Source organism: Mastigoproctus giganteus, chromosome 1, assembly GCF_048544385.1.
Source record: "Mastigoproctus giganteus isolate SK-2022 chromosome 1, ASM4854438v1, whole genome shotgun sequence".
NCBI classification, from domain to species: Eukaryota; Metazoa; Arthropoda; class Arachnida; order Uropygi; family Thelyphonidae; genus Mastigoproctus; species Mastigoproctus giganteus.
The window spans coordinates 128347196-128372064 of NC_143575.1; the positions used below are offsets into that span (position 1 = coordinate 128347196).

The 24869-nt window shown below is 37.0% G+C and overlaps 1 protein-coding gene across 1 annotated transcript in view; it reads left to right on the forward strand.

Annotated features, from left to right (window-relative positions):
• The window catches only part of LOC150091132 (sodium/hydrogen exchanger 9-like), a 412040-nt gene that overhangs the window by 21536 nt on the left and 365635 nt on the right, over positions 1–24869 (forward strand). The window contains 1 exon segment of the mRNA XM_090387366.1: positions 14081–14322. Coding sequence (XP_090243492.1) covers positions 14081–14322 — 242 coding nt within the window.

Sequence of the window (24869 nt, forward strand, 5' to 3'; positions counted from 1 at the left end):
ATCAGTATATTTTATGCATTTTATTGATTGTAATGTAGCAGATTTTAATAATTTATATGTAGAGTTTATTATAAAGTTAAATTTGTTGTAGATGCGGATATTTTGACTTATTATAAATCAGTTATCAAAAGTTTAGTTTCCCTGGTGTTTTAATTCTACGCAAGGTTGGTGAAAAAAGACTCAAAAAAACAGTAACTGTGCATATTAATGAAAGTACAAGATAAGACCATAACACTGATTTCTAAATGCAATTGATTTACTGTACCTGAAATCCAAGCTGAGTTCTACAGGAATAGAGACTCATCTATCTTCATCCACTGTAAAACTTTGTCTTAAACAAGTAAAACTTCGTGGTCATGTAGCGGTCCAAAAACAATTATAACCAGAAAATCAAAAGAAACGGTTGCCTTGGACTAAGAGCCATTAACGTTAGACAATTGAAGAGTGGAAAATTGTACTGTGGACAGATGAAACCAAATTTGAAATTTTTAGATCCAAGCTTAAGAGTTTATGTGAGATGATCAACTGAAGAAAAAATGGTACCACATTGTTTATTGCCTACAGTCAAACACAGTGATGGTTGCTTCTGAATTTCTGGAGTGGGTGACATCATCAGAATTGAAGCAATTTTAAGAAAAGAAGGCTAAAACATTTTCAAAAAATGTTTTAGTCTTCTTTTGACTCAATTTTTGTCTTGTTTCTGTTTGAACATGTTTTTCATCTTGATTCTGGACTTCTTTAAACAAAACTTTTTGGCCATTGGTGATTTTGAAGTCCACTGCATGCCCTGAGGCTTCATTTCTGGTGGTACTGAACCCCAATACACCTCTCCAACAACAATAGTCAAGGAAATTAGGATTGTCTTAAGTCAGGCTGTATGGCACAAATTTTGCATAGATCTTCCTTTTCTGTAAATCTTCACACAAAATTTGATAAATCATTTCCTTATTCACATCCAACTATCAAGCCATCATTCTGAGGATCAAACGACTATCTCTAACTGGAACTTCCTGAACTTTTGCAACTCTATCCTCATTTTGAGAAGTTGAGGGACTTAGGTAATTGCAAATATCCTCACATCCATCTCTGAACCACATACCATCAAATACCCTCTCATGGGTAGCACATTTGGTGAATCACCATCCACCTCACACTGGGTGGAAAAGGCCCGAGTTCAAATTCCATCGATGATGTGAAGAACTTTTATGGGTCTTTTTCACAACGTGGCTGAGTTAGTTGGTCTCAGCCGAAGGTAGCATGGTTTTCCTCCCAGAAAAGAGAAAATGGACCGCAGAACACACGCAATTTATGTTGCGTGTGTTCTGCGGTCCATTGCAGATTTTCCCAGTTTAAAGCAAAATTTGATATTCATTCTTTGCTCCATTTGCAAAATGGTGACATGTTAACACTACTAACGAAACTGGTTGTTACTTGTAATCCAGAAGCTTACTAGATTTCTGTACCACCATATGTTGGAGGAATACACTTCTGTTTATTTTCATTCATCAAACATGACTGCAACAGCACCAGTCCGGGAACTTTATTGCGACACCTCGTATACATATAATAGGTATACATATGATTGGTAAACACTAAAAACTCTTGTATAAATTGTTACATTCTGTAAAACTAAGAAATCAACATGTAATTATTTGCTTTGGTAAATACAAAAACTTGTATATGTATAAATTTTGATACGCTGTAAAATTAAGAATTATTTTCGAAATCAACAAACATTTATTGAAATCAGTTGGTATATTAGTGGGAGTAAAAATTATGTTGGCTATTGTAGTTTGTTTAATTTATTAAATCACAGAGTACAAAATACATGTTGAATTTCAATTTTTATTAAAATCCAGGTGGAAGTGAGTACATTACAAAAAAGCGTTGAGTAAATATTACGTTGAATTAAGTGCAGTGAAGTGAAAACAATTACTTTTATAGCTATATTAGTTAATTAGTAATTAGCTGTCAAGTTAATTAGATTGTTCAATTATTCACAGCTAATGGAAATTCAATTAGTCAAATCAGATGCACCTGAAATGTATGCATCTGTTTGTGTTGTACTTGTGTAAAAATATGCCACATGAACTAAATTTTTGTTGCTTTTCAAGATTATGCCAAGCAGATTTTCGGCAGACTTATTTCTTTGGCTCTTCGCTTTTTAGGCTCCTCCGCAATGCAATGCAACACAGTTTTGATCCATCATTTTCAAAGTGTATAATCATCAACTAATGGCTTCTCATACCACTCTGAATTAATAGATATACATTTTGAATGCTGGACTTCTTTTTGGATATACTATATCTTTACTGCTTGTTAATTGAAATAATCACATTTTGTTTCTTATCAACAACATCAGCTGGGTTATCTGATTTATTTATTATTTATTTACTGTAGCAGTAGTAGTGGGAATCCACTTACCGGGCTGGTCCACTCTGAAGTATTCCCATTTGTGACTATGGTGGCTCCTGTTCTCCAGTCAATCCATGATCCACCTTTTGATCTTCTCTGTAATTCCAGGTTGTACAACAGTCTTTCATGTGAGCCCTTATCAAAAGCTTTACTAAAATCCACGTACATGTCACTATAAAAGACCGAAATCTGGTAAATCCTAAGTTTTACCAATACATTTTGGTAAAAGTGTATTGGTAAATTCCATTATCTGACTGAATAAGTCTAAATCTTATTAATTTTACAGAAAACATCCAACAAGATGCCATTAGTATTAGTAATAATAGTGGCAAATGATGCAAGGAAGAAAGGAAGCCTATACATCTGCAGAATATACAGAATGTACAACCTGTACATTCTCTCAAATAATTTGTCATTTGCTTTAAGGTTATGTCCTCTTATGAGTGCTGTCTGAGAAAGAGTAAGCATTCAACAGAATTTAGTTTACTCAATAAATTTATTTAAACACTTCAACGAGGTCTCCTTGCAGATTCCATTTCCAAGTGCTGCAATTCACCAAACTGAAGTCTTTCATTATAGGAATACCCTTTTGTGCCCAACTAATAAAATTATTGCTCTTATTTAGACCCATTCTGACAGTTCTGTATCCTTAACATGTATGCAGTATTCAAGATACAGCCTAGCCATTGCTTTATACAACCAGATAATCATATCGTTCTTTCTGCCAAGATTTCTGTGTATAATTAACTGTTCCAAATGAGCTGTCCTAGCAGCCTGTCTGCACTGTCAAACAGACTGTCAGGACAGCTCATGTGGTATAAAATTGCCCACCACTGAGAGTGATAATAGCCATGATAACATCATGTCAGACTATACAATTTCCTACTGCCTTGAGAACAGTAACACCCATATAGTGTGTTATTCTGAGATTACTGCTGCCCATCTGTAGAACCATGCATTTATCAATGTTAAAATTTAATTGCCATTTCTCAGCTGAGCTGGCAATTTTTTTCTAATAAAGTCTTGTTGCTGTGATATACCTTGATTCTTGTCATTAACCAACCTGCCAACCATTGTATCATTTTATTAATATCAAATCATAATCATTAATCATAATACATATCATCTGCAAACTTTAGAAAATAAGTTTTATATACCTTCATCAATATTGTTAATAAATATTAAAAACAGTAAGCGGCCAAGCACTGAACCCCAAGGGTCGCCACATTAGTCAAGTAGAGAAGTGCCAATTAATAACCACCTTCTGTCATTTGTCACTCAACTATCCCCTCATCCATAGCAGTAATTTCCCCAAATTCCACACCACTCCAATTTGTATAGAAGTCTTTTCGTGTAGAACAGTTTCAAAATCTCTCCTGACATCTTTTTTTTTTTTTTTTTTTTTTAATGGAAGCTCCAAACACGAAAGGTATCAAAACCTATAGTACTAAGTACTATAGGTTTTGATACCGTACATGGGTTGAAAGAGAAGTGTGGTGGTGGTGGGGGGGGATGCCAGAAAGTATGTGATATACAGCCACTCCTCGACTTACGTGAAGGTTGCGTTCTGCGTTAGTTGGAATTTCCCTAAATGCTTATGCAGCACTCGCAACTATGCACACTGAATTTGATCGAAGCAAAAAAGAAATATTCGGCAAACATGTAAATAGAATTATTTATTCAATTTTCTTATCTCATGCGCAAGAAAAATTTCAAAATTATAAAATTACAAAAAGAGAGATGACACAAGCATAACATCAGCAAGTTTTATCTTTCGAGCATCATTGCCAGAATTAAATCTCCAGCTGATAAGCATGCCACTGCAGAAGTTGAGCGCTGTGGAGAGTTAGAAGGGGTTTTTTCCAACACATCACAAAATTTCTCTGCAGCTGCAGAATTGGCACCGGCGACTTCACCGCATACTTTAATGTTTTGGAAACCAGCATCATGCTTGAACCAATTAAACCACCCGTTGCTTGCCACAAACTTGGCTTGGGGTTCACCGTACTTATTCTTAATGTCTTCATAAATACTTTTGCTTTCGCTTGAATGCCCATTGGACTCAGGGGCACTCCCTCCTGAATCTGATTTTCCATCCATATTAATAGCTTTTCCATCTTCGATATAGCACCTGAATACTGTTTTGTGATCACTGTTGATCTTAAATGCATTGATCCTTTAACATGTTCTTTTATACGCACACTATCCCTTAAAATAGTATTCACCGTTGAAGCAGTGAGACCTAATTCCATGCAATAGATGACAAACTTTGTCCTACTTTGTACTTCTTAATTAATCATCTTCATTTTTAAATCAATTTTGTTTCATTTCCCATCACTACCAGCACTTGCACTTTCCGTTGGTCCCTTTCCCTTCACATTGTAATAAGTAAATAGGAATGAAGAGAAGATTCTGAAAATTTATTTGTTTTTTATATGATTGAAGATTTCAGTGAAGGGGAACTCATTTCACCATAATACTGTAACGTAAAAACCAACAGAATTCCAGTTATCGGTATAGTCGCAAATGCAATAAGATCGAGCTTACTAAACATTTATAATAGATTGCACCAACAGAAAAGCCCAATGAACCAGAAAGTGCAAATTGTTTTTAATGTTTTATGCTAGTGACCTCCAGAAATGTGTTTTTGAAAAATATCACAAAGGCGTTCAAAATTGATTCTTATAACGGAACATATTATAACGATGAAAGTGTAGTACAATTTCCATTATAAAAATGACCTTTTAGAGAGATAAACAGATTAGTTATATAGCAAAAATTTCAGCTTCCGAGGTGTTATAACGAATTACCAAAATTGTGTTATTGGGTTCACATTATGATATTTTCACGATATCTACATTTATTCCTATGGGATGCAAAATACGTTTCCATGATTTTTTTAAGTTTGCACCAGCTGGCAAAAACTAAAAAATTACGTAAAGTCAAATTTCCAATAGTCGAGTATTATGTAAGCTGGGGAGTGCCTGTATTTATTTTTTGCATGCAATTCCTCTGTTAATGTCAAAGTACATAAATTGGTCAAACACCACCTCCTCTTAACAAATCTATGATGTAATTTCCATATAACCATTCCTGCCAAGATGATCCTGCAGTACTTCTTTAACCAGACTCCATTATTTTCTCTGGAACAGAAGTCAAGTTGACAGGTCTGTATTTGCCCTTTGTGAATATGAGACATTTGAAAATCTCCACTCCTCAGAATCCAAGGATGCTCTTATAATTATGACCAAAGATTGCTCACCTCTATTGCTGCTGCTTTTAATATAAACATCAGCCCCAAGTGCCTTATTTACTTTTAGCTTCAACAATTTCACTTTCTTTTCGGTTATTACAAAATCATTTAGCTCCCAGTTATAACTTAGTATTCACATCCCTGAAAGTAACTTTTTACATATGACCGGTATTTGGCACATTATAGCCTCAGTTGCTGATGCGCCAATAAAACCCAAACCAAACCAAACCAAACCTGAAAGCTTCTTTACACATGAATGCATGTGAAATATTTGTAACTGATCTACATTCATCAGTTTGTCAGTAAGATCATCAGTAGTCATGCCATTTATATCCAGTGGCCAATGTAATTCACTCCTTTCCTTCTAGAGTTAACATATGCAAAAAATACTTTGCATTATCTCTTATCTGGTATAAAAAACAGTAGTTTCTATTACTGTTTCCTATTTAAAATTTGCAGTTGGTCTTTACATGCGAATGTAAAGCCAAACACGTCTCATAATCTGACTTGGCTTGCCTAATCCCCTTATTAATTTGATTGTGGACTACTTTGTACTCACTGTATGTTGCTGGGTCCCTTGATATCCATTTAGGTCTAAGCTTTGAACAATATCTCTTAGCTGGTATAAAAAACAGTAGTTTCTATTACTGTTTCCTATTTAAAATTTGCAGTTGGCCTTTACCTGTGAATGTATACAAAATATTTGTAACTGATCTACATTTATCAGTTTGTTAGTAATTTGAACAGGAACATTAGTAGTCATGCTGTTCATATCCAGTGGCCAGTGTGATTCACTCCTTTCCTTCTACAGTTAACATAAGCAAAAAATACTTTGCTACTTTTCTTTGTAGTCTTAACCAAAGATGTCTCATAATCTGCCTTGGCTTGCCTAATCCCCTTAGTAAATTGATTGTGGACTACTTTGTACTCACTGTTCATTGCCATGTCCCTTGCTATCCATTTAGGTCTAAACTTTGAACAATATCACTTAGCTTGTATAAAAAACAGTAGTTTCTATTACTGCTTCTTATTTAAAATTTGTAGTTGGTGACATCATCATTTGGTCCCAATGAAAAGACTTATTTTTATAAACAGTTTAACAATCATTTAGAACCACTGTAGTCACCGTTACGAAAGCAAAATCCACTCCCTTTACCCAAGCTATATCTTTAAGTAAATCTCACATCAATATACTGTGACCACTGCTGATCAACAAATCACGAGCATTGCATTCTCTTGTATGTGTTAAATGTCAAAAACAGTCATACAGTACATCTAGAAAAGGCACTGCTACCGTGTGAGCAACCAGCCCTCAAGTTCCAGTCAATATTAGCATTAGTAGAGCAGTATGATGCAAGAAAGCAAGCATCAGCCAAAATAAAAAAAAAAAAAAAAAAAGAAAGAAAGAAAGAAACACTTCCCATTTCACCCACATTCATTTGTTCCAAAAGTTTGTCCAGTTCTTCCTTGAATTTATTTAAACTACCAACTTCCTCAAGGCAAATTTCCACATATCTATTCTACAACTGTCATTCCTCAATTTGAGTTTATGCCCCCTCAGGTTCATAATCTGAGCAAGAGAAGAATCCCATCAGCATTGAGCCTGCTCAAACCATTCAAGGCCTTATACACCTCTCAGGTGCCTAAATCTCCAGAAACTGTAATTTGCGGAACTTAAACCCCATCCCTCCTCACTAATCTTGTTGCCCTTCTCTGCACTCATTCTAGCAACTCTACATCCTTTCTAAAATGAGGACCCCAGACCTGCATGCTGTACTTGAGGTGTAGCCTTGCCATTGCCTTATACAAAGGGGTAATCACCTCCTTATCCCTGATAGCAAAATTCCTGTATATCATTGACAAGACTCCATGACCTGCTGTCGGACAGCCTGTCTGCACTGCTCAGAAAAGTTCATATCTGACTGCACAATTATTGCCAAGTATTTTTCCTTCTCCACTACCCTGAGTGTAGTACCACACAGTTAGTACATTTCTCTGGGGTTACTGCTACCCATATGCAGTACTTTGCATTTATCAGTGTTAAACTGCAGTTGTCACTTCTCAGCCCATCTGCCCAAATTTTTTAGATCCTGTTGCAGTAGCATACTGACATTAACAACCATGCCAACCTTTGTATCATATGCAAACTTGAACATCTGGAAAGTACTCTGCGATGAGACATCCTGATTAAGTACTTTCCACTTGTCTGTTTAGCTGTTCATTATTGTCATAAAAGTTCATTATCACTATAAAACAAGTACTTAGACCAGATGGCAATATTCACTTTTATAAATATCGCTTTGAGGAACATTTGAATAGATAACTTTTAAGCTTTTTGTTCCAAAGACGAACCATTGCTGGACTTTGTTTTTTTAACACAAACTAATGAACGAGGTTGTTTGCTCTGATATTCTCTCACTCATAAATATCCACATCCCCTACAGAACAATCAGACTAAACCAGTTACTTTTTATTTTCATTTCAATAGATTATGGTTGTTATATCTTCCGCTAAATTACTAAATTTAATTAATGTTCTTAACTTGACCATTTTATTGATTCTAATTCTCTTATTTAGCATATTTATCTTCATAATTCAATTCTGTATGCTGTTTTAAATCCTTGTCTTATCATTATATGACTTTTGTATCTCCTGTCAAGTTATATGTATTTCATTAAAAATGTACAATTTAATTGACAATGAAATTTAATAAGATTAATAAATTTTACTGATTAATTGATAATACTATACTATATTAAGCTAACAGATTTCTATAGGCTGTATTGGGGCAGTTTCTTGTTTAAGTAGGAACAGGGGCTGATCTTAGCCCTTGGATACACTTGATCATGTTTTGTGACATTTAACCAATCTGTAACAAGTTGTTTATGCTGTTTGTTCTAATATAAACTGTTTTGTCAATTTGTAAATTTTGCTATGCATCTACGATGCAGCTGGGTACAATGCCAAATGGAGCTTGATGTTATTTTCAGGATTTTTTTCTCCTCCCCCCTTTTTTTGTATTGCCCTTTGATTCCACAGTTTATATTAGAACAAACAGCATAAACAACTTGTTACAGGTTGGTTAAATGTCACAAAACATGATGAAGTGTATCCAAGGGCTAAGATCAGCCCCTGTTCTTACTTAAACAAGAAACTGCTCCAATAGAAACTGTCTCTTTCAAATTTTTTCTCTAGGCAATTTATTGTTTATAATCTACAGGCATTCAAAATGGTGCACTTTAATTATAATGACCTTGTATATATATACACTGTGTTCTGAAAGTCTGGAACAAAATTAACATTTATTTTAATTACATAAAATTTATTGCTTTCAAAGGAATGTGGTTTTGCAGTAGTATTGTACAAGTACTATTGCAAATATGAAAAGAGATGCTGTTGCACTAAGTGACATCACTGAGACATATGGTTTACAATAGATTCATAGAATAACTATTCAATGCTGCCATAATATTCCAGTATTGAGTATTAATGTTAGCCATATAGTGCAAGGAAGCCATAGGCTTTTATTGCAATGGCAAAAAAAAAAAAAAAAAAAATAGATAAGAAAATACAAAACAACTTATGCTTCCCACGTCACATAGCTCTCTGTGAAAAATAACATTTCTGTCAGAATAGTTACAACTTCTTGGTAACACTGGTCTGTATCAATTTCCTCACTGAAATAATTTCGACAGATTCTCATTGGAAATATGTTCAAAAACTCAGATGCATGCTTAAAAAGTTATCATTACCCTCAGTTTTCAAATATTGTAGGTTAATGACCCAAAACCAAGACCTGTAGTTTAATCAACTTTTCCATCTATTTTATCTATTTATTTATTTTTCTAGAACATTCAGGAGATTTCTAGAGCTTTCTACAACATTTGAGAATGTTCTAGAATATTATGTACAGAATAAAGGTTGGGATGTTTCTGGAAGGTTTTAGAACTTTCGATGGAGTTCTCTTGAAACATTGTGAGACGTCTAGAAACTTCTCTACCAGTATATATACGAGTGGGTTCCGCATGATCAAGCATTTTCATATTTCAAAAAGTGTGTGTTTCAGAAAGCGAGTGGTGAACAAAGTGAACAAGTGTTTGTAAACAAGTGTAGCGTGCATAAGTGTAAATTGTGAACTGTGATTAAATTAGAAATAAAAATCTACAATTTCTTAATTGTGTTCTTATGTGCTCATACCTCAGCTGTACACAAAATAGGTTGCGTTCTTGCTGAAATAAGCCTGATAGCTTTTGCTACATTTGTGGAGAAGTGGTATTAAAATTTCAGTGGAAGCCACTGTCACAACTTGTGAGAAAAGCCTATGAACTCTATTTTGCATGTAAAATTGGAGACCAAGATAAAGTATGGCCTCCAAAGATTTCCTGTAGCTCATTTTAAAGGACATTCACAGGCTGGCTTTAGAGATATTAATAAATCAATGCCGTTTGCTGTTCCACGATATGGTGGGAACCTCAAGATCACATAAATGATTGTTACTTTTGCATTACCACTATTTCTGGTTTTTCTGGGAAATCCAAGTATAAAGTAGAGTATCCAAACATACCTTCTGCTCTAGGACCAATTCCTCGTGATTATATAATGCCAAAGCCACCAGAAACTTATGGATTTGACTCTGATTCAGAATTGGAAAAAAGTCTCCAGAAGATGCAGGACCCAAAATGAGTACAGATTTAGATTTTTCAACTCTTGATACTGCAGAGCTGCATCTAATCACTCAGGCAGAACTGAATGATTTGGACCTCTCCAAATGAAGGCTCATTTACCAGGATCATGGCTTCAGCAGTGAAAAGGGTGTCAAGGTGTCTTTTTATGGGAAGAGGAAATCTGAAGAGGACATTGTTCTTTGCATGAACAATGTCTAGGAATTAATATAGGAGTTACATCTGGAGCACGTCCCTGAGCATTGGCGGCTTTTCATTGATTCATCTAAGGTCAGTTTGAAAGCTGTTTTACTTCATAATGGAAATAAGTATCCATTAGTATCCATTGGCCCATGCAGTTCACATGAAGGAAATGTATGAGAACCTAGAGGTTCTTTTGCAAAATATATGCTATCAAGAATACAAATGGAATATCTGTGCTGACCTAAAAGTGGTTAGCTTTGTTGACTGGGTTAGAAAGTGGATACACTAAATGTTGCTGCTTTTTATGTGAGTGGGCCAGCAGCGAAGGATTGCAACTAAAGGATAAAAAAAATGGCCAGACTGTTCAGAAACTATACCAGGCCAGAAAAATGTAGCACATCCTCCTTTAGTGGATACATCAAAAATCTCTATTTTTTTGCACATCACATCGCACATCAAGCTAGGTTTGATTAAAAAAAAAAAAAAAAAATTGTGAAAGTGATGGATAAAAATAAAGGGGAAGTATTTCCCTGTTTGAGGCAAAAGTTTCCTTGAATCAGTGAGGCCAAGATAAAAGAGGGAATATTTGTGGGTCTTCAAACCACACTGCTATTCCAAGATGAGGAATTTACTGAAAAATTAAATGCTACAGAAATAAGAGCCTGGAAGGCATTCAAAAACATCTGTCCAAACTTTTTAGGCAATGAGAAATCACAAAATTGCAGTGAAATTGTGGATGAGCTGATTTTAGTGTACAGAGAGTTGAGATGCAAAATGTCATTAAAGTTTCATTTCCTACATTCCCATTTAGACTCTTTTCCTGAAAACTTGGGAGCGGTCTCTGATGAACACAGTGAAAAGTTTGACCAAGATATTTCTCAAATGGAAAAAAGATACCAGGGAAAATGGAGTCCAAATATGTTGGCAGATTACTGTTGGAATCTTGTATGGGAAGACACCAATTATTTTTGATTATAAAAGGCAAAAAAAACAACAACAAAATAAGTGTTTTGTTATCAGATATTTTTGTAAATAGAATGGGATTTTTTTAACTAGAAACTTAGTTTTTGACTTTAATTCCCTCTCCCTTAAAATTGGTAGGTATTACAGCAATACAGTTGCCACATTTGAATTTGACTATGTCAAATCTACAAAAATCACCTGAATTTTACCAGGGAAAGAAAGAAAAAATTTTTTTTGCCAACCAGTAAAATTGTCATCTGTCAATGATAGCATTAGCAGAGGCATACAATGCAATATGACACCTGAACAATGTTCACATTGTTTATTGTCTGAACACTGTTCCCTGAGTGTTCATTGCCTGAACCACAGATTTGCATGAATATGTGCTGTTGGGTCCACAATATGAGGTGGTGCCCATCATGCATACTGTGGCATGATGGGTGCCATCACAGTAAAAAGAAAAAGTGAAGGAACTCAAAAATGATTTTATTTTTATTTAAAGTAAATCACCACCTGATTGAATGCACTTATTACACCATTCTAAAAATTTCTGAAAATAGCCAGTGAAGGCATTCAAAGAAATGTTTAGTTTGGTGGTTGCATTTTTCTTTATGTCCTCAACATTCTGAAATCTCTTTCCTTTGAGGGCAGTTTCCACCTTGTGGAAGAGAAAGAAGGTGCTAAATCGGGAGAGTTGAATGGGTTGATCTGTACAATGATATGTCTTCGTATCAAGTGCAGAATGGGTGGGGACATTATCATGCAACAAGAACCAGCTGCCTTTCTCTCAGAATGGCAGTCTCACCCAGAAAGTATGCTTCAGTAAACTTTGTAGCACTTGTATGTAGAACGCAGCATTGACACTCTCTCTCTCTCCCCCCCCTTCGGGTACAAATTCCTTGTGAATCACACCTGGTTTGTTGAAAAGCATGATTAGCATAGTCTCGATTGTTGACTTCTGTAAACGAAACTTTTTGGGCCTTGGTGAGGATTTTGAAGTCCACTGCATGTTCTGACACTTTGTCTCTGGATCTTACTGAAACACCTAACACTCATCTCCAGTGACAATACGGTCAAGGAAATTAGGATTGTCTGTCAAGTCTGGATGAAGTTTCTGCTCATCCATGAGACTGTGGCAAAAATTTTGCAAAGACCTTCCTATTCCCTAAATATTTCTGCAGATTTTGACAAGTTGTTTTCTTATTCATATCCAACTCATCAGCCATCATTCTGAGGGTCAAATGATAATTTCTTGCTACAATTTCCCAAACTTTTGCAACTGTGTCCTCATTTCGAGAAGTTGATGAATGCCCACTTCTTGGGTCATCGCAAATATCCTCACGTCTGTCTTTGAACTTCTTATACCATTCTAACATACTGGTACAACTTAACATTTCATCACTATAAACAATTTTAACATTTCATACGTTTCTGCTACAGATTTTCCCATTTTAAAGCAAAATTTGATATTTGTTTGTTGCTCTTTTGCAAAATCGTGAAGTTGTACTACATCACACCACTTCAGAAGTTTGAATGAAAGCATTATGCTATCATTCAAACTCGTCCAATGTGATTACAACAGCACCAGTCTGGGAACTTGATTGCCACACCTCGCATCACTGACTTGTGACTCTACATGTTTTTTTCAAACCACAATGGCACAACATTCCTAAAAAAAAAAAAAAAAAAATGGCCTAGTGAAGTGATGTGATAAATTACATCAAACCCTTTACTTTTTTGTTGCGTTAATGGTATGGTGTAATTTTATTGTGGCAAAATCTGCTTGCAGAGAAGATTTGATGTAGGTATAAAAGCTGTTGTCTCTGTTCAAATGCAGTAGTTATGGGTGTGCAATTCTTCATTTAGTGAAACTAGTTTCATTCATCTGAAACACATTGAATGGCCAGTTCTCATCATACTTATTGTATCCAAAGGCTCACTCTGGAAAATCTTGTAATATCAGTTGTTTCCTTTGGTCTATTTTTAAAATCCCATAATAGTGCTGGCAACACTGTTGTACTTATGATGCCTGATTGACATAAATCTCAGGGAACACCAGCTTTTCTTCCAGTAAAGTGATCAGTTCATCAGTATTCCCTACATAGCCAACATTACTGAAGTGGGCATTGATTGTCACACACTTAATATTTTCCATTTTTTCAAATCTCTTAACTTTTTGTGATAATCTAGACTGTGATATTAGTCTGGTTCTGCCTCTCATATTGTTCCAAATGAAATACAAGCACCATAACAGACTTAATTCTTGTAGTTTAATTAGCAGAGCTTTGTTGAGCAAAGATAACATGGTGATTAATGGAAAATGAATGACCAATATATTCTTTTTTATTTAAAGTAATCGGTATCCCTCTTGATGCTACTTTGTGCAATGGTATTGCTATTAGTGGTGTTTGGAACAAAATAGGATGGTTGATTCCATAAAAAATCATATAATTTGTAGAGTAGTGCTGTGGAAACTGCACTTCTTTACAAACTAGTAGTTCTTTCATTATTAATTTTTTTTCCAAACTTTTAATACACCTTGTGTATGTGTGTTTTAAAAACTAACTTAAGATTATTGCTTCAGGTCTCATTGTAGGGGCTATCATTCGTTATGCTGGACAAGATTTGGAGATTTCTCACATGAGAGTATTTCCAGCATCTCCACCAAATACTTCAGCAGCTATACCTCCAGATAGTTTATTCCTTTCTCTAGATACTAGCCATTTTCCCCATTCTAGGTTCAGTCATGTGGGAAACAAGACTACGTATGCATATATTTTTCGAGGTGAAGTCACTGATGTTGAAAGTAGAGAGTTGGATCAAAAGGTGAGTAGGTAAAAGTATATAATCTGTTATATTAGCATTAGTAGAGGCATATGATGCAAGAAAGCAAGCTTATTCAGCATCAGCCAAAAAAAAAAAAAAAAAAAAAAAGCACACCACTCCCATTTCACCCCTCCGTTTGTTCGAAATACCTGTCCAGTTGAGCCTTAAATTTCTTTAGGCTATCAACTTCAACAACAAGTGATGGAAGTCGGTTCCACCAAACAACCACCCGCTGGCCAAGGGCAAATTTTTGCACATCTATCCGATTTCCGTCCTTCCTCAATTTGAATTTATGCCCTCTGAGGTGATTATTCTGAGCAAGATGAAGAATCCCATTGGCATTGAGCATGCTCAAACCATTCAAAGCCTTATACACCTCTATCAGATCACCTCGCCGGTGCCTAGTCTCCAGACTCTGTAATTTGCAAAACTTAAGCCTTTCTTCGTAAGAGCAACCCTTTGTTCCATTCACTAATCTTGTTGCCCTTCTCTGTACCCGTTCCAGCAGCTCTACATCCTTCTTGAAATGAGGCCTCCAGACCTGTATACAGTACTCAAGATGTGGCCTAACCATTGCCTTATACAAGGGAATAATCACCTCCTTATCCCTGGTAGAAAAATTCCTGTATATCATTGACAAGACACCATGAGCTACTCTTGCAGCTCGTCTGCACTGCTCAGAGAACTTCATATCTGCCTGCACAATTACCCCCGGGTCCTTTTCATTCTCCACCACTGTCAGTGTAGTATCGCAGAGTTGATACGTTGCTCTGAGGTTACTGTTTCCCATATGTAGTACTTTGCATTTGTCAATGTTAAACTTCATTTGCCACCTCTCAGCCCATCTGTTCAACCTTTCCAGATCCTGTTGCAGCAGCATAGCGTCAGTAGTGTCCTTAACAACCCTGCCAACCTTTGTATCATCTGCAAACTTGGACATTAAACTTGATATACCATCATCAATATCATTCATAAATACCGAAAACAACAACAGACCCAACACTGAACCCCGAGGAACTCCACTAATAACATTAGTCCACGTTGAGCAGTGTCCATTGATTACCACTCTCTGTCTTCCGCCACTCAACCATCCCCTTATCCATAGCAGCAATTTGCCTCCAATGCCACACTGCTTCAATTTGTGCAGCAGTCTTCCATGTGCAACAGTATCAAAAGCCTTTCTAAGATCCAAGTATATAATATCAAAGTTATTCCCTGCATCCAGTTCTTTTGTGACTACATCATAGTATCCAATCAAATTGGTCAGGCAAGACCTGCCCTTAACAAAACCATGCTGCATCTGAGCTATAACTGAATTCTTGTCTAGATGATCCTGCAGTGCTTCTTAAACCAGTGCCTCCATTAATTTACCTGGAACAGAAGTTAAACTAACAGGTCTATAATTACTTGTGTCAGCCTTTGATCCTCCTTTGTGAATTGGGGATACATTTGCACATCTCCAGTCTATGGGTACCTCCCCTGAGTCCAAAGAAGCTCTCATAATTATGGCTAGGGGTTTGCTTACTTCCTTTGCTGCCTCCTTTAATATAACTGGATAGATCCCATCCATCCCGGGTGCCTTTTTTATGTTTATCCTCAACAATCTCTACTCCACTTTCCTCTCAGTTATTACAAAATCATCTAGCTCACTGCCAATGTTTACTTTACCTACGTCATTCTCCATCCTGAATAACTCCTCATGCGTGAATGTAGATGCAAAATACTTGTTTAGATTGTTAGCCACCTGAGCAGGATCCTCAACTGTTGAACCATCAATATCCAGTGGACCAATCTGATTCATCCCTTTCCTTCTTGAGTTTAAATAGGTAAAGAACTCTTTTCTGTTTTTCTTTGCATCCTTTGCCAAGGATTTTTCGTAGTCTGCCTTTGCCTGCCTAATCTCCTTTGTGACTTGGTTACAGACCAACTTATATCTATCATAGGCTTCCATGTCACCCATTAATTTGTATGTATTCCATGCATTTTTCTTCTTTGCCACATGTCTCATTAGTTCATCTGACAACCATTTAGGCCTAAACCTTGAACAATATTTCTTAGTTGGTATGTAAAGCCTGGTAGCTTCCAAGATTAGTTCCTTGAATGCTTCCCATTTTGAGTTTGCTGTTGGTAACATCATCAGTTGGTCCCACTGTATGGAATTTAAATACTGTCTCAGACCATAATAGTCGCCTTTACGAAAACAAAAACCTTTACCTCTGATGGTAGTTACCTCCTTGAGTAAATCCCACTTCAACACACTGTGATCACTGCCACCTAGTGGTTCATTTATCTGCAGATTCTTAATGCATGAAGAATCACTACTGATAATCAGATCAAGAATATTGCTCCCTCTTGTTGCCGCACGAACATGCTGATGTAGAAAACAATTATCCAATAAATCCACAAAAGCCTTGCTAGTGTGTGTGACCAACCCACAAATTCCAGTCAATATCTGGGAAATTAAAATTCCCCATTATAAGACTCTCTGATTTACTGGCCCACTCTATTTCCCTGTACAATATCTTATTATACTCATCAGAGTCATTAGGCCTATAGCACACTCCTACTCTCAATTTTGATTTCCCTATGCTTATGTCACACCAAACTGACTCGACACTGCCCTGTCCATCGATGTCGACTGGCTTCACTTCCTTGGATTTTATGTGTTTCTTAACTAATATCATAACCCTTCCTCCCCTCCTGTCCTGTCTATCCTTTCTATACCCATTGTATTCCCCAAATTCCAGTTCCGCATTCCTTATATCTGTGTGACACCATGTCTCTGATATCCCAACAATAGCTGCCTTTGATGTTTTGAGCAATACCTCAAATTCATCAAATTTATTTACCAAACTCCTAGCATTGGTGTACACGCAGGTATACATGCACCTGTTTCTATTCCTGGCTACCCTAACACAACCCATGCGTTTACTTGTACCGCAATGACTCCCAGCAGTCTCTGAAATATCCTGCATCTTGTTTTTCAGGCTTCTGCTCATTTCAATAGAAGCAGTGCAAGAATCACTTCCACCTCTGCCAGTGGCAACTGTTAATTTATTAGTCCTTGTATCCCCCCCAACTAGCAGTTTTTCGACCCTCCTAACATTGCCTCGACAGCATCAGCAAAAATTCTTGCACCCTCTCTATTTAAGTGTATCCCATCCCTGTAGAAGCAATCTCTCCTGTTAACACGTACAGTCCAGGCTGAAAAAAATTGTACCCCTTGAGCCTTGCACAATCTCTCCAGGGCCGAATTGATCGACAAGGCTCTCATCATATACTCCCTCCTATCGTGCCTGGGCAGAATTGCAGACACTTTCAAATTCAACCCTAATTCACGGCTTTTTTTCAACAGTGACCTGTACTTGCTAAGTAATTCTGCCGGTCTCCTACTCTTAATATCATTAGTGCCAACGTTCACAACTATATCACCTTTTGTGCCCTTAAAAGATGATATCCGTTCTACAACTTCATCAATCTTTGCCCCTGGCAGACATACCCTGGTCCTATTCCACCTATCCTTTTTACAAAGCATGTTCCCCGTTTCCCTGACAATAGAGTCACCAACAACTATTATATTCATATACACATACTATCAGTTTTGTATTTGGCAAGTATATTATGTGAAAATGTGGGAGGAAGATTGTCCCCATCATGATTAATGCAATCAACAGAAAAGCTACGTATTAAAATTATTACTGGTTTTTTTTATTACTATTATTATTAAATTTGCATTTCTCTTCAAAGCTATATCTTATACATAATTATCTTAATATTCTTTTAATATGAGAAATGAAATTGCCTAAATTGGAATTTTATTTGCCTACATTTATTTATTTTTTTTTATGCATTAAAGTAACTAAAACAAAATAAAATTACAAGTACTTAAAAGTATCAGATAATTCAGAACACGTGCATTTGTGGTTTTATACTTGACACCCTTCCAAATCAAGATAATCTCCCTTATAATAGCTTAAGATTATTAAGCTTCAGGCTATGGAAATATATTGAAACTAATGTGTGGTTATCACAAAGAATCAGTTTGTATGTAGCCATAAATTAAAACAAATTGAAGTTTGCATAAAAAAAAGGTATCATTATAAAATCTCACATTATGAATCTCTCTGAAATGAGTTGTTCTACTCCTGCTATGAATGATAGCATTTTGCCAGAAGGAAAGAGTAATGCTATTTATTTTTATTTGAGTGCCACCATGTAGTGAGCACATTTCAGAGATTGCTGACTCCTTACTAGTGGGTGGATAGGCACCATGAGCAAAACAGTTGACTCAGCTTTTATACTCACGTTGCCTACACATTCACTGAGGAGACAGTAATCTCTGAAATGGCCCTATCTGGATGGTTGAACTCGACTGAGAAGAATAAATAGCAGTATACTTCACTTCTAGAAAAGTGCTGCAAAGGGATTCACAATATGATATATATAATGATACAAGCTTCATTTATGCAAACTTTGTGTGCTTTATGTTATGGCTATGTACAAATTGATTCCTTGCAATAAGTGTATATTAGTAGTAAATCAGTTGATTGAAAGGGGAAATGATATGTGGTTTGTTTATTTTATTTTATAGCTATGTACAATTTTATGCTTTGCATAAATTTGTACATAGTTTGACCATTGTGTGTAGTTGTAAACAAATTGCTTGAAAGGGTGGGTTATGCGGTTTGCCATTTGAAATGAAATAAAATGAAAGACACTGTTATACCTCATGTGAATTTAAGATGTTTATTGCAGTATGATTGATGACTTTTGAGGTTATAATGGACATCATGGCGAGATCCAATCTTCCTTACATTTCGAGGGTATAGCTCTAAAATGGTGTTTGCAGGCCGGCCACTAGTTAATACACCAGCCCGAACCTATTGGTAACTCTTTAGGAGGCTTCTGGATCAGCTAGTGTATAATCTTGTTACTTCTACTCTGTTAGATAGTGACTGGAGCGAGTCCGAGTAGTGTGTATGCGGTGCGGTGGGGGGGGGGAATCTTCAAGGCCAAGTTATGTCAAGGATCTGGGTATGTTCTTACCATGTGTACGCCATATCCACAAATTTCATTACTCCATACAGCATGTCCCCCCTACATTTTCTTACTATTGAATACAGCAAGAATCGTCAAACTAATAGAGTAAGCTTATCTGTGAGAAGATCTTAACCTCCCAAACACTTCCTAGTTCATTTCACAAATATACAGTCTCAATTCTAATCTTAACGATGTCAAACCCCATGTGCTTTTTTTGACAGAATCGCACTTATCGGTTGATTCAACTACTGCTCATCTCAGTTGCCCAAATTATTTGCTGTATGAGTCCTTTCACCACAAAGGTGGTACTTGTGCATATGTCGTTTCGATGTTCCCCGTCAGAGACTTGGTAATTTGGAATCTCCTCTTTTTGATCATCTCTGGTTTCAAATCTCTCTACAGTCCAACTTTCCTAACAGTGAGGTAATTTTCCTTGGTGAATTTTAATGTTCACAATTCAATTAGGCTTTTGCAATTACTAATGACCTTGCAGAGATTGTTCATTTACCTACAAGAATACCGGACAATCCTAACCATACAGGCAACTCGCTTGACCTTTTTTCTCACAAACAACCCTTCTAAGTACATGGTCGAAATGAGAGGTCCTTTAGGCACTTCAGATCACAACTTGGTGATTGTCTCTTCCCCATTGGAGCCTTTATCTCATGGCTATTCCCAACCTCTTGTTGTTTGGCATTACAAGAATGCAAAATGGGATGACCTGCGAGATTTATATTCTTCTTCTCCTTGGTCGAATTACTGTTTCAAAACTTCTGATGTCAATATATGCCCAGATCATGTCAGTGAAATTATTCTTGTAGGAATGGGATCCTTTATTCCACTTTAAAATCTTGACCTTTATCTAAACCTTTGTTTTCCAATAAATGTGCTAAAGCTGTTCAAGAAAAGAATGTTGCATATCGTAATTGGCTTGTTTCTAATTCTCCAGTTTCATTTTCTGCCTACACCAAAGCTCACAACAATTGTAAAGCAGTTATTAATCAGTCCAAACTAGAGTCTTTGCACAGGCTAAGAGTAGAAAACTTGCTTCTTGCCCTAATGGTAGCAGAGCATTCTGGTCTCTTGCCAAAGCTGCCACCAGCCAACATCCATTTACTAAACTTCAAACTCACAGAACCAACTTTTCATCTTCCTCGTTTATTCATTCAACTGCCGTTTTTGGAACAACCTTCCTTCATACATATTTCCTGAAAATTATAGTCTACAGAAGTTCAAGTCTAATGTCAATGAATATCTTCTTTCGCCTTCTCAATCTCCAACCCAAGCATGGTACCAAGTACTATAGATTGTGATACCTCTCGTGTTTGGGGTTTTCACAAAAAAAAAAAAAAGAAAAGAAAAGTCTTTCATGTGGCTCACATCTTGTGAGTATGGACTTGGCACACCCAGGGTCCTAAGCTGGATATGATCATTCGACTAAGATAAAGAAAGTCAACACATGAGAACGACAAAAAACGTTGGATAACTTCTGCGGAAAATTAGTTTCCTGACATTGGACTCTAGCGCTGCTTACTCGGTAAACAGATGGTAGGTGTTATCTGTCTGGAGCTGAAATTGAGAAGGATATATTGATTGATAGGTAGGCGTGGCAAACGATGAAATGATTGGTGGTGGGCGCGACGACGACAAGCTAATGTGTAGTCGTTGGTTGGCATTATAATGTGTATTTATGAGTAAAGAATGGTGCATAATATTTTTGTGATGAACGGTAAACAGGTAATGGTAGCAATGAATCTTTTAAAGAAGAAGAAATTTGTAAGGAAAATAAAACGTTGGTTGATTTTTTGATGAAAACTAAATTAATAAGAGTTTCGTTCTGTTCATTTTTATGTTTTTATCCTGCTGACGAGGCTACTAAGAGATGGTCGTGTTCAAAGCCGCTAAGTAGATTTTTCTTATTTATTGATTTGAAATTATTGTTTTTCTAAAACTTTTGATTTAAATTTAGTAGTATAACATTATTTTTTGATTTTCTGATTAATTTGGTGTATTTATTCTTTACTCGGCCTTGTAATTGCATAAAAGTATCGGTAAGGGTATCCATGTGTTTGCAACTCCACTGAACGAGAAGTTCTTTAGCCATATTTAGCCGCTTGATTGAATATTTTTTACATCTAATTATTTCTGTAAGTAGCTTATAGACCTAGTAAGGAGCGTTAGTTTATTCTGAATTGAGACAGCGAGATTTGAAATTTAATTAATACTTAAGTGTCCATAGATATAAAGTTCGTAAGTTCCCGCCTTTGTGATACGATAGTTATATACTGTACTAGATAGCGTTAGTTGAACTTCATTAGCAGTTAAATTGTACTTTTAAATAGATACATATAACGACTTAGATTACAAACGTAACATAATTAATTAATAAATTAATAGAACCATGACTCAGACCAGAGCAGCAAAGCAAAAGGCTCAAGCTAATGGAAGTGCTGTGGCTCAGAGCAGAACTGAGGGGTGCAGTTGTCCTCTGACACACAGCCTTATAAAATGCACTGTTTGCTTGATGTTTGCAGAGCAATTGGGTACGGGACATGATACTGCCATGGGGGATGTCTTTGTGTGTGCGCGCGATGCAAGGAGTGTATCGATATCAGGCAACAACTCAGCGTTCTTGTGGGCCTATATGAGAGCTTGAAGGACAGAGTGGATGCCCTCGAAGAAACTAAATTGAGGGCCCCATCAAGCTCTCAGCTGCCCACATCAATGCTAGAGCTTGCACTTGGGCCTCGCGTGACACAGAGGCAACCCCCAAGGCAGAATGCACTGGTCCCGAAGGAACTAGTAGTTGTTGGTGAATCTATTGTCAGGGAAACGGGGAACATGCTTTGTAAAAAGGATAGGTGGAACAGGACCAGGATATGTCTGCCAGGGGCAAAGGTTGATGACGTTGTAGAGCGAATATCATCTTTTAAGGGCACAAAAGGTGATATAGTTGTACATGTTGGCACTAATGAAATTAAGAGTAGGAGACCGGCAGAATTACTTAACAAGTACAGGTCACTGTTGAACAAAAGCCAAGAATTAGGGTTGAATTTGAAAGTGTCTGCAATTCTGCCCAGACACGATAGGAGGGAGTATATGATGAGAGCCTTGTCGATCAATTCGGCCCTGGAAAGATTGTGCAAGGCTCAAGGGGTAGAATTTTTTTCAGCCTGGACTGTACTTGTTAACGGGAGAGATTGCTTCTACAGGGATGGGATACACTTAAATAGAAAGGGTGCAAGAATATTTGCTGATGCTATCGAGGCAGTGTTAGGTGGGTCGGAAAACTGCTAGCTTGGGGGGAGACAAAGACCAATAGATTGACAGTAGCCACTGGCAGAGGTGAAAGAGATTCTTGCACTGCTTCTATTAGAATGAGCAGAAGCCTGAAAAACAAGATGCATGATATTTCAGAGACTGCTGGGAGCCATTGCGGTACAAGTAAACACATGAGTTGTGTTCTTAGCTACCCTAACATGGGTTGTGTTAGGGTAGCTAAGAATAGAAACAGGTGCAGGTATACTTGCGTGTACACCAATGCTAGGAGTTTAGTAAACAAATTTGATGGATTTGAGGTATTGCTCAAAACATCAAAGGCAGATATTGTTGGGATATCAGAGACGTGGTGTCACACAGATATAAGGGATGCAGAACTGGAATTTGGGGAGTACAACGTCTACAGAAAGGATGGGAAGGGGGAGGGGTTATGCTATTAGTTAAGAAACACATAAAAACCAAGGAAGTGAAGCCAGTCGACATCGCTGGACAGTGCAGTGTTGAGTCAGTTTGGTGTGACATAAGCATTGGGAGATCAAAATTGAGAGTAGGAGTGTGCTATAGGCCTAATGACTCTGATGAGTATAATAAGAAACTGTACAGGGAAATAGAGTGGGCCAGTAAATCAGAGAGTCTTATAATGGGAGATTTTAATTTCCCAGATATTGACTGGAATTTGGGGGCTGGTCACTCACACACTAGCAAGGCTTTTGTGGATTTATTGGATGATTGTTTTCTACATCAGCATGTTCGGGAGGCAACTAGAGGGAGTAATACTCTTGATTTGATTATCAGCAGTGATTCTTCATGCATTAAGAATCTGCAGATAAATGAACCACTAGGTGGCAGTGATCACAGTGTGCTGAAGTGGGATTTACACAAAGAGGTAACTACCATTAGGGGTAAAGGGAAGGGTTATTGCTTCCGTAAAGGTGACTACGATGGACTGAGACAGTATTTAAATTCTATACAGTGGGACCAACTGATGATGTTACCAACAGCAAATTCAAAATGGGAAGCATTCAAAGAACTTATCTTGGAAGCTACTAGGCTTTACATACCAACTAAGAAATATTGTTCAAGGTTTAGGCCAAAATGGATGTCAGATGAACTAATGAGGCATATGGCAGAGAAGAAAAATGCATGGGATACTTACAAATTAACACATGACACAGAAGCCTATGATAGATACAAGTTGATATGCAACCAAGTTACAAAGGAGGTTAGGCAAGCGAAGGCAGATTACGAGAAATCCTTGGCAAGGGATGCAAAGAAAAACAGCAAAGAGTTCTTTACTTATGTAAACTCTAGAAGGAAGGGGATGAATCAGATTGGTCCACTTGATATTGATGGGTCAACTGGTGATTTTCCTGCTCAGATAGTTAACAAACTAAATGAATATTTTGCATCGACATTCACACATGAGGAGTTATTCAGCGAGGGGAATGCCAGAGGTGTATTCAACTCTAGCAGTAAGCTACAGAATCTTGAAATAACTGGGAGTAAAGTGGAGGAGAAATTGTTGAAGATAAACACAAGAAAGGCACCCGGGGTGGATGGGATCTATCCAGTTATATTAAAGGAAGTAAGCAAACCCTTAACCATAATTATGAGAGCTTCCTTGGACTCAGGGGAGGTACCCATAGACTGGAAATGTGCAAATGTGACCCCAATTCACAAAGGAGGATCAAAGGCTGACACAAGTAATTATAGACCTGTGAGCTTAACTTCTGTTCCAGGAAAATTAATGGAGGCACTGGTTAAAGAAGCACTGCAGGATCATTTAGACAAGACTTCAGTTATAGCTCGGACACAGCATGGTTTTGTTAAGGGGAAGTCTTGCCTGACCAATTTGATTGGATACTATGATGCAGTTACAAAAGAACTGGATGCAGGGAATAGCTTTGATATTATATACTTGGATCTTAGAAAGGCTTTTTATACTGTTGCACATGGAAGACTGTTACACAATTTGGAGCAGTGTGACATTGGAGGCAAATTGCTGCTATGGATAAGGGTGGTTGAGGGGGAGGAGACAGAGAGTGGTAATCAATGGACACTGCTCATCGTGGACTAATGTTATTAGTGGAGTCCCTCAGGGCACAGTGTTGGGTCCCTTATTGTTTTCTGTATTTATAAATGATATTGATGATGGTATATCAAGCTTAATGTCCAAGTTTGCAGATGATACAAAGGTTGGCAGGGTTGTCAAGGACACTACTGACACT